The 16,902-nt window shown below is 40.9% G+C and overlaps 1 protein-coding gene across 4 annotated transcripts in view; it reads left to right on the forward strand.

The window, feature by feature from the left end:
* Positions 1-16,902, forward strand: part of cacnb2a (calcium channel, voltage-dependent, beta 2a) — a 58,831-nt gene that overhangs the window by 15,922 nt on the left and 26,007 nt on the right. The window contains exon 1 of one of the 4 annotated variants that reach the window (XM_076761015.1): positions 13,268-13,481. The exons of the other annotated variants lie outside the window; for them this stretch is intronic. Coding sequence (XP_076617130.1) covers positions 13,449-13,481 — 33 coding nt within the window. The 5' untranslated portion in view covers positions 13,268-13,448. Of the gene's footprint in view, positions 1-13,267; positions 13,482-16,902 lie in introns of those variants that run through there. 4 annotated transcript variants of the gene reach the window in all.

The raw sequence follows: 16,902 nt of genomic DNA on the forward strand, positions 1-16,902 counted from the left end.
GGGGAACATGAATTTGTGTACCACATTTCAGATCAATCTATCCAATAGGCATTGAGACATTTCACCCAAAACTACAAAGTGTCAACCTGCTGGTGGTGCACGGTGAAAAGTAAGCCAGAGACACTGGGATTCATCCTCTGTTGACCATGAATGTATAAGATTGCATGGCAATTGACAGTTTTTTTTGGTTTGGAAAAAAAGAATTGGACCAACCAACTGGCCACCCACAGAAAAATATAAAAACTACACATAATGTAATAAATCCTATATCACCCAAGTATTTATGAAATCTATTCATTACTCTTTATCTTCCTTACAAAATGCACAGCTTCTGTGTGGCCAATGTCAATAGATATGTTGAAGAATCAATATGAATCTGTGGTTTTACAACCTGCTGCATGAGATCCATACATATGAAGTAATTTGCTCCCTGTGGTGAATGTTAATTTTAGCAGTGTCTCTCCTGCAGCACATCATATCGGCTGCTTCACTGCTATCGGTGGAAAGCAGCTGCTTTGAGGGCTGGGGTGCCGTCATCCATTTTTGTGAGGCTTGCAGTTTCTGGCAGTCTATCCAGTAATTCCATTTATTAGCGTTACACTACAACACATGGCTTTTGGAAGAAATATGTCTGCTGTTGATGGAGCTGATGTATTCATTTGCTGTATGTGAGGCATAGGGGTTAGTTTAAGCTCGCTTTAGTTCAATTTGACACCATAAATTCCCATATAATTCCCTGTTAATACTGTTATTCATCTTTACTTTCCACTGTCTTGAATACACCTTGTGCTGACTGTACTTTGTGTCACTTCCTTCCAATAAGGACCAACAAAAGGCATAGTACAGAATCTGCATAAAAATGGACAATCATGCTATCATGAGAGGGATGAAGGAGCTGTGGGCTCAGCTCACGCCCATTAAACTGGCACCTCAGACAGCGAGGGCAGCCAGGCCAAACCGAGCATCACTTAAAACAGGAGCAGATGTTTTTTGAGGCCAATTAACAGTGGAGAGATGTAGACAACCTTGTGCACCAGAGGAGGGCTGCCAGCCCATATGGATACTAGAGACAATTAATTAGAGCGACAGACGTTAAAAATGGATCAGGACTGTATAAGGTCTTGCTTTAAATCCCTGCACTCCACAGATTGGGTTTTAATTATATGTTTGCTATTTGTTATTTGCTGATTTGAGTCTGGAGCTGGAATGAAGAGTCGATCGACAGAAAATTAATCAACTGCTTCAATAACCGATGAATGGTTTCAGGTATTTCTCAAGGAGAAATACCAAACATTGTCTGGTTCCAGCGTGTCAAACGTGACAGTTTGCTGTTTTTCTTTTTTACATATGACATCAAGATGAATATGTTAAGGTTTCGACAGTCAGGCAAAATAAGCAAATTGAAGACATTAGTGTGGTATCCTTTTTGTTGCAGCCCTAATAAAGTTATTTTGTGTGTAGCAACTCAAATCTGCAAGAACAGCTGAAAAACCCTTGACTGATCTTTAGTAATCCGGATGGACTCCTGCAAACAGACATGAGGCGTTGTTGGTGTCAGAGAAAGGAAGAAAAGACAAAAGTGAGTTAGTTTGTAGAAGTTGAGTAAGAGAGTAAGAGGTGAGATGATGATTCAGGACATTAATAAGCTAAATTGTTGCCAGAGAGAGTAGATTTAAGTTTGTCTCTTAGCAAAGAGGTACCATGACAACAGGTACCAGCTGGGCAAAGGAGACACACCCCTGAGAGGGACATGGAGGTAGAGAAGGAGGCAGGGAAGAGAATAGAGGCAGGAGAGTGAGATGAAGTAGGTGGAGAGGAGGAGAGAATAGATGAAACAGAAAAGGGGGGGGGGGGAGACACCTACAGTAGATGAAGACAAGGTCAGTTTCTTTAAGTTTCCCCCTGTCTCTCCCAGTTTTTTTTTTTTTTTTTAGTTTCTGGAGGTTTCAGTGACCTATCAGTCAGCGGAGAGCCACATCCTCTCCTCCTCTCCAGAGAATCAGTATGTTCATCCTAATGCTTCTATAAGCTCACCCTCGGGAGCTGGCCACAAGGATCTACTCCACGATTGGGCGTGCGCTGAGGCTCAGCAGGGCGGGGTTAAACCTGCTGGGATGTTTCATATTCATACTCAGCGTGAATACATAATCAGTCCATCAGGTCACTGTGTGCTGTCAGGAGGAAGAGACTCTGACTTTGCGGGATAAATCTTATGTGATCTTGACTTTTTTTTGCCACGTGAAGGAAAACTTTGTCATCGTCCTCTTCTACCTGAAGTGTGGTCTGATGCTGCTGACAGATGCTGGATTCAGTCAGAGCAGGCAGTCTGAGCTCACAGGTTTGCAGGGCAGATGATGACCCCCGGCCATCACCCCTGATCCTCAGACCTGCCCACACGACAGGCTGTGGGGCTGAAATCTGCTGAGGAGGGGGCTTCTCTCTCCACTTTACCTGCCTGCTCTCGTTGCCATGATCAAACAAACCAAGAATAAAAATGTCTCATGGGTAAGTGAGGTGTGTTGGTGGAGTTTCCTCCTCTATACTTGAACTACTTACTCCTTCATATGTGGCTTTTAGTATCCGTGTTGTTAGCTAACAGACAGGAAGCCATGTAACATTTTTGCATCGCTATTGATAAGATGTTATGATTTAACAGATTATGCAGAGACTATTACAGTATATTCCCTTTGGTTTTTGATGCTCCTGTGCCCAGTGGCAATTCCAAAGAGAGGCTTAGAGATTTAGGTATTATATAACTACAAGCTACTACATGCCCACTTTATGAAATCTGGTTATCAGTCTGCCAGCTCTGCCTGCATTACAAGGAATGTGAAGGATGTTGATGAGTTGAAATTATAGACAAGGTCAAGTCATGGCTGATTCTCCAGAAAATAGCAATTTAATTAAAATCATAATAATAACAGTAGGTGAACTGGTATTTTCTATCATGTTGTCCCAGGTTTTTCAGTGTGTGTGTGAGTTTGATATCTGATTCTTTGCCAGTGCAGATGGATCAGGGGAGATTAGAGTGAGAGTGGGTTTGCGAGGATGAAATCAGCTACTTGGGGAAAAGGGGGGAGGGGCAGGGAGGAGAGGATATGATGGAGTTATGGTTGACTACAGAATCTACTTTCTGTCTGTGGACTTTAAAACATTCTCTCTCTCTCTGACTCTGCAGTTACTCTGCTCAGCCTCTTTGTTATGTAATCTTTTAGCTCAAGTTACTGTATGTCAGGTGCAAGTGACACAGTCGTGGTGTGATGAACCTGAGGCTAAATCTTCTTCCAAATACACCATATGTCGTGCACTCCTAAACAGGCATTCATGTTTGACACTGCGATTACTTCGTATTTTTGTCCGGTATATTGTACATGTGCACATGTGCGTAAATAGAGACGTACTTATGTGTTTTCCTCCGGAGGGAAACACTGCTCCACTTTTGCTCAACCCACCCATATGGCACATATGTCACGCTGCTGCTTTCTGCAGCGCAGCTCTATGTCCTCATAATGAACCTGATCATTACTGCACACACACAGCCGGAAAGTTGAGTACCTTAAATACCTTGGTACCTGGTGAAATGATGTCACAGTGATGCCTTAGAGACTTAATTAATGTAGCTTACTAGTTTCAAGAGTCTTTGAGTCATAAAGCAGTTTTGCCAGTTTTTAATTTACATAAGATTCATTTTCGTTTAATTACGTTTTTTGGTGAATGCTATTTAATTTAGGGAATAACTACTCCCGATACTGATACTGATGATGGTGGTATATTTCATTGCAGGCTGCACTGGATTTTAATATATCTTGTGTGCAAGTCGAAATTCAGTTTGATGGTGGTGGTAGTGGTAATGTCAGTGGGTCATCAGAAACACTGGGTGTCATTAAGTAATGGTCAAGACAAATGGTAGAGTTGGGCCAACTGCACTGTTCTCAAATCATTGTGGCCTATAGCTGCATTGATTATGAACAATTTCTCATTGTTGGTCTGTAGTCCCCTAACTTAGCTATTGGCAATGGAGATATGCATTCTCTGTAAAAGTTTTAACAATGAAAGATCACATGCAATTTTCCTTTATGTGTGCTGATTTGTCCACAACTCCCACTATATTTGAGAGCAATAGCAACTCCCTCAAAGAGGAGAGTGTGGCTTGTGCAAGCATGTGCACATTGATAGAGCAATGTGTCATCCAGACATCCCCTCTAAGTGTCAGCATGCTCACCAAACCTTACATATACATTTTCATTAGTTCCTACTGGTATCTGGCAGAAATCAGGCTGCAGAAAATGCAGATTTATGCGATGGAGTTTCAGCGCCTCTGCAGTGCGCTGATCCCAGGTATCTATTTGTCTGTCCAATAAGCCTAATGACTTTGAGGGCCACATTCATAATGACAGGGGTGGGCAGTGCCAGGCGGATTAGGACTCCAGATGGTGCTGTTACTGCCTGACTGTCTGTCTGGCCACGGATGTACAGCTGCAAGAGGTCACATGTTTTACTACAGCGGTCAGCTCTGACACTGCAGCTCAGTATCACATAGACTCTTCAATAGCACTAACGCTGACTATCACAACACCAAGTATCTGTTGACAGAGTGTTTCTGGACTTTTAAGGTATGTTTGTGTATCTGGTGTGTGTTTCTGTGTGCTTCTTATAGCGTCATGTAGTAGAGTTGACCATGCAACAGATGTCACACTATCAAATTAAAGCTTAATGCCCGGCCAGCTGAAGAAAAACACTTCAGAGCTAACCATGACACCACAGAGCTTAAATGCTCAACTGTGTGTGTGTGTTCATTCGTGCATGTCAGTGTGTGTGCGATCTGCCTGAGATACTCTTTACTCCACATGAGGCATGACACTTGCTGTTGGAAGGGCTCTTTTGGATGACCACATCTCATTTCCTCTCCTCTAGATATCATCCCAGCAGTGTCACCGGTTGTGACGACTGCAACTTACCAGGTAGCACAGCAGTCAGTATTATCCCTTTTTGACTGAGGCAGAGAGGTTGGCTTTTTTTATGCCAGGCGTCAGCTGCTTGCACCCCTGGGTCATGGTACTCTGAACAAAAACCAGGGGATTTGCATAATTCATTACAGTCGCTGTGGAACGGAGAGGCGACACAGGTGTCCCGGGCATTGTGGGAGAACGAGCATGTCTAAGAAGGCAAAGGTAAAAAAAACAAAAAAAGGAACAACATACAACCTGTTCTTGTTTTTGCGTAAATCAGCAGCTTACCTCTCTATCCAGAGCTTGTGCTATTAGTTGTAGCGGTGGCTTGTTTCTGAGTGCTTTTTCCGTGTTTGGATTCCATGGATTCTTTGCTGTGTGCACTTGTGTTTGTGATGACATCAAGAGTGTCACAGTCTATATCCTGTCTGTGAGGTCTGTCTACATAGGCCTATACTGTTGGAAATGCACCTAATATAACTAGAGCTTAGTTTTTAATCACGGATTCATGTGGGACTGTGTCTGCCTTGTAGTCCTGTAAAGAGGCATTGATGCTCACAGAGCTTTTCTGTAGGTGAAAGACAATCTGCAGGGTCATCTTTCTCTTTCCATGTGTAGATACGTCCAACAGGTGCAATGAAAGAGTCTGTTCATGCGGCTAAATCCCTTCTTTGAATACTGATTTAGAATATTTGGAGCAGAATGATTTAACCTTTTGTCATTGTACACGTTGTAGGGTGGTGTGTTTGAACCTTTTGACTGGTGATTCCTTGAAACTAAGCAATATCTGTTTGTGACTAGTGACTCCTTGGTTTTTTAAAAGAATTTTTACAGGCTTAAAGGTTACACAAAGCTATGTTTACTTGGACTGTTACTCACTGAAATGCGTTGTGTGTGCATGTTAAACCTGACAAATACGTTCAGTGTGTTTCCTTATCAAAAAAAAAAAAGCATTTTTTGAATATTTTAAATTGTGCATTGTTTACATCCATGTTTGTTAGCTAGCTTTGCTGGTGCATTGCATAGCCCAGTCGCTAGAATGAAATGTTGGCATTGTATGTTTCTGCAAACCATGGATACGTTAAATTTGCACATTTCATATGTGTTATTTCTACAATAGGTGTCAAAGTGATGTAGTTCAGAATACCGGTACGTTTGTCTTTGCTGAATTTTTCTTACGGTGGTGTGACAGCTAGGTGAGATGACTGCGAAGCAGCAGAATATGGTTGGAGTCATGTTTGTGGAAAAAAATAAATAAATAAAAAATGGGTATTTTTCACAAGATGTTGGGACATTTTCCCAGCTGTATTTGTGGTAACTATGCCGGGCATTTTTAATGAGACACTGGGATATTTTCCAGCTTGTTTGTGGCGACTACAACGGCCATTTTTAACAAGATGTCAGGACATTTTCCAGATGTGTTTGTGGCAACTATGCCAGGTATTTTAAGCCAAAACATAATCTTTTCCTAACCCTAACCAAGTGGTTTTTGTGCTTAAACCTAACCAGACCTTAAACCCAGTGTTGTCACAACATACAGTTGAAAGTTGAAATATAAAGAAACTTTGAACGGAAAGAAACAGCGTTTCAGCATGGCTATGGTTTGCAGAAATGTATAATGCCAACTTTGATTGGGTTGGCATTACCACTTTTATTTGTTTCTTAACGTCAACTGTCAATAGACAAATAGTGAGTTATGGGTAGCAAGAATATGTATTGCATGTGTGTCCTCATGTAGATGCATGATATAATCCAAACGGGGACCCACTTGTAAAAACATTATTCCATTCCGCTATTAGTAGTCAAAAACTCCACATGGCAATTTAAGAGGTCAGATAATCCAGTAATTCACAAGATACAAACCAGAGATTAGAGGAAAATGCATAAATAAAGCCGCAGGTTTGCGACCATTGCAGTTAAGTGCAGTCTCCTGTTCATGTTACCATTGTACTATGACATCTTTCAAGGTATAAAGGACAGACTTTAACTGTTTCCAGCCTTGTTTGATGTCAGTCATTTCTTCTATGCTAAATCCTGGATTGGTTGAAAGGCTGGAGCAGATTCAAATCTCCTTACTGAGAGAAGCAATCATTACAAAGTGAGTCAGGGGATCAAGTGGACACAAGCAATCACCCCTGTGGGTGTTATTGTGTGCTGCATGGATCGTTCTCTTCCTCCTGTAGAGATGTACAGTACACAGAGGACCATGTGACCACACAGCAGATGATCATCTCTTACTGAACTGCTCAAACTGTTGGACTGTGTTCAAATTAGAGGCCCATTAGTGATGTCAGAGCAGCACACAAAAGTGGCTTTGTTAGTGGGGGGAGTATACTGTATGGTTTCTGTTGTATAACAGAAAAATAAGTGTATCGTGATGTGTGAACTTCTGTTTTTTACATCTGACTGCAAGCTTAAAGTAGATAGTCTAGTAAAAAAGAATCAGGAAATTACTAAGTGTTTATGTCTGGAATTTAGAAAATGTGATCAGTTGACAAAAGAATAATCAGCTTCAAGGAAATTCAGGCTAAAACCATTAACTGTTTACTTTTTTTACTTAATTAGTATGACTCAATGGGGCATTATCAGCCACTCACTTGAGCTTCCGTCCCCTTGCTATCCTAATCTTCTATAACTGGAAGCAGTTCCTGAGCTGTCAACATTTTAAGAGGACCTACTTTACTGTAAAGTGCAGTGGGCAAAGGAAGCAACAAAACCCAACAATTTTTTGGTGTATAGGGACATAAAATCTAGGTGGAAATTGGTTCCCATTGAAATAGTAAGGTATTTTTATTGGAAATATGTAAATGGATAGCACAGTGATCTTTAAGCTAGAAGTCTGGCGAGATACTATATTTTTCTCATTGTCAGCAAATCCCATTAGAAGACCAAAACCAGCGAAGAACCAATCTTATGAACAGGTAGTGTCTGTGTATCCAAAGCCTGATGTAGCCAGATAAGCTATTTTACCTTGTTTCCAGTCTTTATGCTAAGCTATGCTAACTGGCTGCCGGCTCCAGCTTCATATTTGTGATATTGATGTTTTCATCTAGCTCTAAGCCAACAGCGAATATGCATATTTCCAAAAATGTCAAACAGTTCCTTTAAAGTCAGGGTAAGCTTTCAAAAAAAACAACACATCTTTAGTGCCAAAAAACAACTTTTTGAAAACAAATGTGCACCCAAACCCTGATCACTAAATTACCAGTTATCAGGCCATCCGTTTAGCTGATTGAAAATGACTGAGCCATAGCTATCTGACAAAACAACTCATGTATGACGACGTGTGGGTCTGGGTCTCTCATCTGCTCTTCTATCCATCATATCTGTGTGTCACCAGAGGGCAGGGATTGCATTCTGTGAGTGTGAAGGTGTGTTTGCATACAGTGTGCAAGTGTTTCGCCCTCTGCCTGTGTTTGTCTGACCCATGCGTGACTGTATTGGTCACAACGGCCCCAATTTGTCGGCTGAAGAGTTTTTCCTATGAGTCCACGTGGGACAGCCGATGTGTTGATGTGTTCAGCGAGCGTGAAGTGACTCAGCACCACACACTGCACTGCAGCCGCCAAACGTTGTACACTGTTGTACATGTCAGCGCTTCAGAAGTCATCAAGTCTTTGCTTCCACTCGCTGTCCAGAAACTGAGATGATCTTCATTCCCTTGGGCATGCTTGACAAGCTTCCTTTGTCTCCACTGACTAAACACATCTTGGGAAGGGTAGGCTTTACTCAACTTTTAACTTCAGTCTTTGGTCTCACCTGGAAATGTGCTGCTCTTATACCGCATTAATAGGCTGAGGCTTTTAACTTTAGACTTAACTGTCATTTCTACAGAGGAGTACAGACACTTAGCCTCATTTGTGTGATGCGTGCACAGGTTCAGTGCTATTCTCGGGTTTAGCACACATGCTAGCAGGATGCCCGTTGGTGGAGAGGAGGAAACAGCAGTCGAACTCTCGAGTCACTCAGAGAGGCAGCAGGAAACAGAACAGCTGGGACCTCTGTCTCCATCTCTTGTTCTTATTCCCTCTGTCTCTCAGTCTCTCCCCCTCATTTTCCCTGCTTTCCTTTCTCTCATTGTCTGTAATTAGAGATGGTCTAGGGCTCAAGTGGCCTGGCTTGTGTTGTAGCTAGGTAACCTCAATCAGATGCTGGCTGCTGGCCCTGGGGGTTTTATTAGATGTGAATCACAGCCACATCAGGCCCAGCATGGATTCTCCAGTCTGATCTGGCTGTTATGCATCAGATTCAGTTTAGTCCTGCTGTAAATTCATGCTTTACCTTCATTTCAGTAGAGTTGTTCAGTAGGGCATCATTTGATTTTTTTGTTTTTAATACCTTCCTTTTTGGAATATAAACATGAAATCTTATTTTTCCCTGTGTAACAAAATAAGCTAAACTCAGCAATCGTATAAAGCCCCTTTTCCATAATGTCAAACTATCCCTTTAATTTTGTCTTAACATAAAACAGCTGGGAAAGAACTTTCCCTTCAAAAAGGGTCAGAGTCTAAACTTACAAAATTATGATTTATGTGAAAATATCTGATCAAAGAATACATAAACAAGACTAAGACGCTAACCAAGTATTCAGTGCCAACTTTCCGCACTCAGCAGTCTTTGATACTCAGTGTTACAGACATGCCAGTCAGTCACAAAAAGTATTCGTTTTACAATTCAGGAATATAATGTCATTTAAAGTACTATTACTATTTGACTATATGACCACTATAGTAGTGAGCACGGGTGATGTTTTGTCTTAAAATTCATGATCATAAAGGGTAATTAACAGGACCAACTAAATACAGTGAATTTACTGTGGGGTTTTTTTGGTTTTGTTTTTTTGAAACAAAGAAGAAGAATTCTCTAGTGAATAGGGAATTTCTGGGGGGAATTTTTTTTTCTTCCAGGGAAATTGAAAGATTTATCCACCAGCACTTGAAGTCCGCTTGGAGAGTTTAATTTCCGTAACAGCATTCTTGGCAAGGCAGAACACCATCGGAGGGACCTTTCTGACAAATCTTCGGTGATCTAATTGTGGTGTATTTTAGTGCACTAGTGATCTTTTTAATTTACTAAACATCCATAACATAATTTGTGTGAATCATGGCCTGACATATTAGCACATTTGACAGGAACAAAACACTGTTGCTGTGGTTGGATATTGTTTTCGTCTTTAACAAGATGCTCTGGGTCAGAATCAATCAATTATCTTCAGTAGCTATCTTTGTTTGGTCTTGTGTAATGATGTCTTCAGTGTTGTGATCTTGTAGTGATGTAACACAGATTAACTCGTGATTCTGAGTGCTTTAACACTAGCAAGTGAGTTTGGCAGGGTGGAGAGGTTTTGTTTGGGACTGTTTACTGTAATAGTGAGTGGTGACCACTGTGCAACATGCTTGTTGGATACTTGTGTTCGCTCCTGATATGGAGGTAGATGGTGGTAGGTCGGTTTGGTGGCATGAGAGAGCGTCCTGTAACTAAAAGTACACGTGTAACCAGCCTAATACAGCACTTGTGACTGATCTGACTTTGCACTCTTCCCGTTTTAAAAAAGGATGATGTTGCAGGCCTTATAAAAACAAATGGTTAACTTTAGGAATTTATAGCCAAATCAAGGAATTCAGTACAAACAGGGATGTTACACAGGCCTCTTCATACTGTACAAGGTGACACTTTAGTAACTACATAATGAAAGGAAACAACTGTTGGCAATGTCGTTTTTTTTTCTAAGTGAAGCACATTGGGATGTTGTATTGATCCCCCCTTGTGGTCCAATTACTGTATGCTGGTTTTGTAAGGTATCCTTGTTGGCCTTTGTGTGCTTGTCAAAGTGAATGCCTCTTGACGTCACTGTGTGCATGTATACTGATCGATAAGCCAAAGGCAATGCCGGCACTCATTTCCCAGCGCTGGCAGAACTAGCAGGCATTGATCCATCAAATCCCATTCAGAGAGCCCATTCAGAGAGAGCTGACAAATGCTGTCGGTAGTGAAGAATGCTTTTATATCATTATATTATAATTACTGCACAAAATAAAACAGCTAATCTGGACTATGATTTAATTTGCTTTAGTTTATTTGGCAAATTGTATATAGTAGAGGCTTTCAGCTAAAACCCATTACACATTTAAACACCGTAAACTTTTCTATGGGTGTCCTCAGCATGAGCAGATCCTGGCAGGGACATAGGATCAATAAACATACAGTGGTTCTTAAGGATTATTGTAATTAAGTGGCATTTTAAAATCATCATTCAACGTGTTCCCTGATCATAATCTCGCTTTTTAGATTTATTAATTTGTTTATTTGTATTTTACGGCAGACTTCACATGCGAAAGTCATTTTTAGTGATCTTTCAGTGACACCAGGTCACACTGCTGATCAACTGTCATCACGCTCAGCATGTGAGGGTTTTTGCCTCCAGGAATGAACTTAATTAGAGTCTGCTTTCACCTTCATTTACCTTGACCTCATGCTGCCACTGTAGGGTTTGGATCGGACTATCAACTTTATTATGTTTTAGGACTAAAAAGCAATAATTCCACAAATTCAATGGTTCTAGGCTCTCAAATGTCAATATTTGCTGTTTTTTAAATCTTCTGTAGAAGCTATAGGAAGCTATGACACTGAAGCCACAGCACAAAGAGCAGGGAAACCAAAGGTAGTAAAATCTGCCTGCCAGCAACTCTTTAGATCACTAACATGACACATTATATTTTGTCTTATCTGTACAAAAAACAAACTCTTTCTTGGCCTGGCGAAGTGACTTTTTGGTGTCTTGTCTTGTAACTGTAAGGTTAACTGGCTAAGAAACAGTTTTGCACTTAGTTTTGTTTTGTTTTTTAAAACATATTGCTACATATTAATAAACTTAATGTAGCACATTCATTAAAAAAGACACAATATAAGATATAGGTTATGTTACAAAACAACTGAAGTTTCAACCTGACTTTGTCAGAAGAATTTCATGTCAAACTGATGCACCGGGACTTGAAACCATTGTCCTGGTGAGATGAGGATAACTATCTCACAGTTTGTCACATGCTGAGCACACGCCCTGGATGATAATCCCCAAAAAGGGGTTAACCCTGATCAAACACAATATAATCCAGGATTTAGGCTGGGCTGCCAGAAAACATTTTCTCCCCACTGAAAAATACAAATCTGGGCTTTACTGGGATGTCAAATAAAGCTCACGGCTTGTACTTTTATAGTTGTATGATCTTACAGGTTGGACATAAAATGCCACTGTCTGTTCAGCTCTCATCTGTGCTGTTCAGTTGGTATGTTTTTCCAGTGACATAGCTGCATTCCTCTGTCACTGTTGTTTTTATAAAATGAACATTTAAATGAGTTATGGTTTCATTTTGTGAACTTGTGACTCAGCTGTGGCAGTTTCCAGCTCATGTTTTGAGTCACTTTTTACCACTTTAATAGAATCTTTAACTTGTTCAGCCTACACGAGCTCTGACGCAACAGCGGCGTGATTACAAAACACACATCACAGCTTCGGAGTGTCTGATGTCAGATCACAAAGAGATGGATCTGCTGGGAGTTCCTTTGATGTGAATGTGCTTTTTTTTAACAGGAACCACTACAGTTTCTTAGATACCTACCAGCTGCATTACACTGGATCTCTGACTGGTAATAGAAATCTGTCACTTGATTACTGAAACAGATTTTGTATGACTTTGATTTTATGGATGTAATAGAATGTAGTGTGTAAGGAGCTCTTATTCTACAAAGTAGTCTTATTTTTTTAGCATAAGGCCGTCAAGTGACCAAACGGAAAGTTTCAATGGCTTTGGTCCCCTTGATGATGAAGGCGAATATGGCATTTTGTCGATGTAGTGAAGATAATTACTTCCTGACGTTTTGGTCTCAGCAACATGTGCTGAGACTATACAGTGAGTTCAAATCCTTTAGCCGTCCTCTCGTCAGAGTGTAACCTCTTTAAGGCGAAGCGGAACACATGTAAACTCCTCAAGATCACACACTCTCACACAGACATAAAAAGCTTCTGCAGCTGCTTTTGGTACTTTCTGGAATTTTCAGGTCGGCCCTGTTGGCCAGAGATCTTACTTCCTAACTGGCTGTGTGTGTGTGTGTGTGTGTGTGTATGTGTGTGAAACAGAGAGAGTGTATATGTGTGTGTGTGTGTGTGTGGGAGGGGAGAGGGGCAGGGGGGCTTGTTTTTGGGGCTGTAGGACGGTCGCGGCGCTCTGAAGGAGTGTTCTCCCAGCGTGGGAAAGACGCTTGTCTTTTCTTTGCCTCTCAGGGACTAAAGTAGGCCAAAGAAGGGCTGAGAGGAACTAACTTCTCTCCTCTAGTTCCGACTTTCTCTGCAAAACCGTTCCCCTCTGGAGCTGGGACAAGCGGGTTTTTAGGAGTGAAGCAATCGGGCTGGTAGGAGTTGCTGTGCTCAGAGAGGAGATGGGCAGCAGCTGAGGAGATTTTCTCCCAGCCGGGCTGAACAGCACAGAGTCGGGTAGGGCAGAAATGTATCACTCGGGCAGTGAGGAGTCAGATCTGGTAAGTTTGAGTAAACATGTTTCCTGCTATTCAAACAGTGTCCTTTCACACTTTTCTGAACCTAAGTCGGCTGTACCGCTCATTCTTCTTCTCTCTACCCTCTGAACAAAGAGGAATGGCTCAGACTGCAGGAGAATGGAGGTTATTAGTGCAGGATTTAAAGGGGCGTAATCATACACTTCCTATTTTTCTCTTTCGTCGCTTTGCCTGAAAGTTAGTGAGAGTCATGCTCAAGATGCACACTGTGGCTCTCTTGCAGTGTGCTGTTTTGAGACAAATCTGCATCTTGTCTGAATTTGCGAGCACCACTGCGTGACCACTACTAGCTTAAAGTGGGGAGCTCAGACAGTGGTTAACAAGCAGAGAGAGGGAAAGAAAGTAAACATCTGGGGTAAGCTTGGTCCTTTATGTACAGAGACCGGTAGAGAGCACAAAACTTGGCCGTGACCCGGAGCAAAAGCTAAAGTTTGGTCTGTTTGTCACATGAGCCAAATAGTCTGTAGTTTTTTGTTTTTCAAGTCCTTTTTGTGTGACGTCAGAGCAGAATATGAGCACAAGTGTAAATCAGAAGATGTCATGACCATTCAAGTTTCTAGTTAGTATTTCAAACATTTCCTGTTCTATTTGTGTGTGTGTGTGTGTGTGTGCGTGTGTGTGTGTGTGTGTGTGTGTGTGTGATGCGGTAGTAATAGTCCAAATATTTTTCTGTGATAGTAATCAGTGATCGTCACAAACCACATTAATGTCTGATCAGTCTCCAAAAGCAAGTCTGAAAAGTAGCTATCAACGCAGAAAACCCTGTTATAAACAGACTGCTCAGAGCTGCAGAAGTTTATTTTAAAGTCTAGTTGAGATACCAGGTATGTCAGGTTGATGAAGTAAATGTGCATAAAATGATACACAGGATATCTAGAGTATTTCTATTTGATATGATGGTTCAGCCATAAGAATCATTTTGGTCTTGTGATTGAATATTTCACTCAGTGTAAACACTGTAAAACTTCAATGAAGAATTGAAACAGATGACCCAGAATATATGTTGTATGTTACTATTCAACAGTGTGGTATAAGAAAAGGGAAACACATAGGGAAAACAGTATGCTAATGGCTTAACCAGTCTGGAATAACGTCAGTATATGAGTGACTAGAATCAGACCAATTCAAGCCATTAAATCACATCAGTGCTACAGTGTATGTGGTGTGTGTCCATGTGTTGAAGAAGCTCATGCAGCAGATAGTGTTGTCTATCCTGTAGTTGATTTCCAGTTGTGGGTATATGAGAAACTATGTGATCAATAGCTGGTTGCTGTTCATTTAGGTCTTGGAAAACCAATTACTCACTCCCACACATGCACGCACACACACACACACACACACACACACACACACACACACACACACACACACACACACACACACACACACACACAGAGAGAAGAAGAAGCAGAAGGGATCTGTTCAGAAGTTGTACTTTAAAGTATCCACTTGGTTTGGTTCCCACATCAAGCAACACCTTGTATCTTTTCAGAGTGTGTTCAGTTGCCACTGTGTGAGTATCTTCATCTGTCATTGAAGGCTGTGAATAGTCAACAAAGCTGATAATGAAGAGGTTTAACATGTACAGCAAGTGGTATTTCAGATTGACTAACACATTTGATGAGAGCATGTAGCGCTTTGTGACACACATTCAAGGTTAAGGTAGGATAAATAAGACCTTTATCGTTCCATTTGTTTCAGGGGTTTTGTTGACCGCTTTGCTGCTTAACTCTTCCTAACATCAACATAGAAGTCAAATTAGAAGTCAAATTAGCAAGAATGATGGAAAAGACCTATGTGGGTCCGCAGGGCCTTAATGAAGGAGTGTTTTGTAATTTAGCCTGTGATTTAGTTGATGATCACCATAAACACTAGTTTCAGGATTGCTAACAATGACTAGCATTATGAATAATTTACTTAATTGACAAATTCTCTTATTCATCGAGCTGAAACAGTTAATTAGCAATCGTTGAACTGGTTCCTAAAACAACACGAAAAGACCAAATTAAACATGTATTGTCTCCTCCTTCTCGAGATATAATTAGAATATATTTTAGGCATATTTACAGAGAGGTTCTTTTGTTTTGTTTAGCACTAAAATATGGAAAATCCCCATGCCTCTTTGGCAACAACATCCATTTTGCATAAATCATAAATTTACCCAGGAATTGTTCTAGAGTATTTAATTTATTTCTATATGAGATAAAATAAATGAAGCTGAAATCATTTTACTCGAGCACAGTCCCATTTGTAGGATGGCATGTTTTGCTCCACTGAAGATGGTTAGCAGCTTGTTCTGCGCTCTTAGCCAGTTCTCATCAATCATCCACAGCCTGCTTCATACACCAGGAAACTGCCAGAATATTGATGACGCAAGCACAAAATAGCAGCACAGAACAGCCACTGGCCTCTCTTCCTGTATCCCCTTAATCAGCCATCATCCTATTATAGTGCTTCGCTTTCACAGAGGGACCTGAGACCTGCTAGATAAACTAGATCTCACTGTGAGGGGATTCACTGTTAACGAGAACAATGCCCCTCAAGGGACTGCTGCTGCTGGTTGCAGGTATTACTTACTGGAGGGAAAGGATTAGCACATAATTTGCAGTTGTCGGGGTCCCGTCACCCAGCATTGACTTGACATTATGTTGCAGGAGTTTGAACTGTTCTCTGGCACAGCATCAGTGAGCAAGTGTCCAAACAATACCTGTTCATTTGTAAGTCACACAGTCAGAACAGCTGAGCACAGAACAGCGCCTGAAATGATTTAATCAGTCTCGGTACTTTTAGACAGAAGTCATCAATGTTTTGTTGTTGTTTTTTTTTCCAGACCGAAACCTTTCAACAACTATCCCCAGAGGATGAATCTCTGATTTTTCATTAAGCCAGATCAACAGGGCAACATTTTAAATTTATTAATACATTGGTTTATGACTAAATACCTGCAAAAGTATGTGTGTTTAGTGTTAACAACAAATTTTAGCATGCTAACACCCAAAACTTGATACCTAAATAGCAGGTATCCAGTGGTTCTCTATCCATGTCGTTGTAACGTCAGTAACCTTAAGAGCTGAATTGTTGGTCAGACCAAACAAGGAATTTAACTTTGTGTTTAGCATTTTTCACTTAGTTACTTCTGAGAATTCCTTTTATTTCCTTGTTACCATTTCAGTTCAGTATTGTGAATTGTATCTATGTTTAAGTCTTACTCTACGTGTGCAATAATAGACGTGTACACAAAACGCTTGTGGAAGCAAGAACGTCTTCAAGAGGCATATCTAGTTTTATGTCCGCTTGTTTCTAGCCATCAACTGTGCGCTCTGGGATCCTGTGACTGACAACCAGTGAGTTCATCACCTCGATGGGATGATGCACTTATCTAATG

This window comes from Chaetodon auriga, chromosome 21, assembly GCF_051107435.1.
Source record: "Chaetodon auriga isolate fChaAug3 chromosome 21, fChaAug3.hap1, whole genome shotgun sequence".
In the NCBI taxonomy this organism is placed as follows: domain Eukaryota; kingdom Metazoa; phylum Chordata; class Actinopteri; order Chaetodontiformes; family Chaetodontidae; genus Chaetodon; species Chaetodon auriga.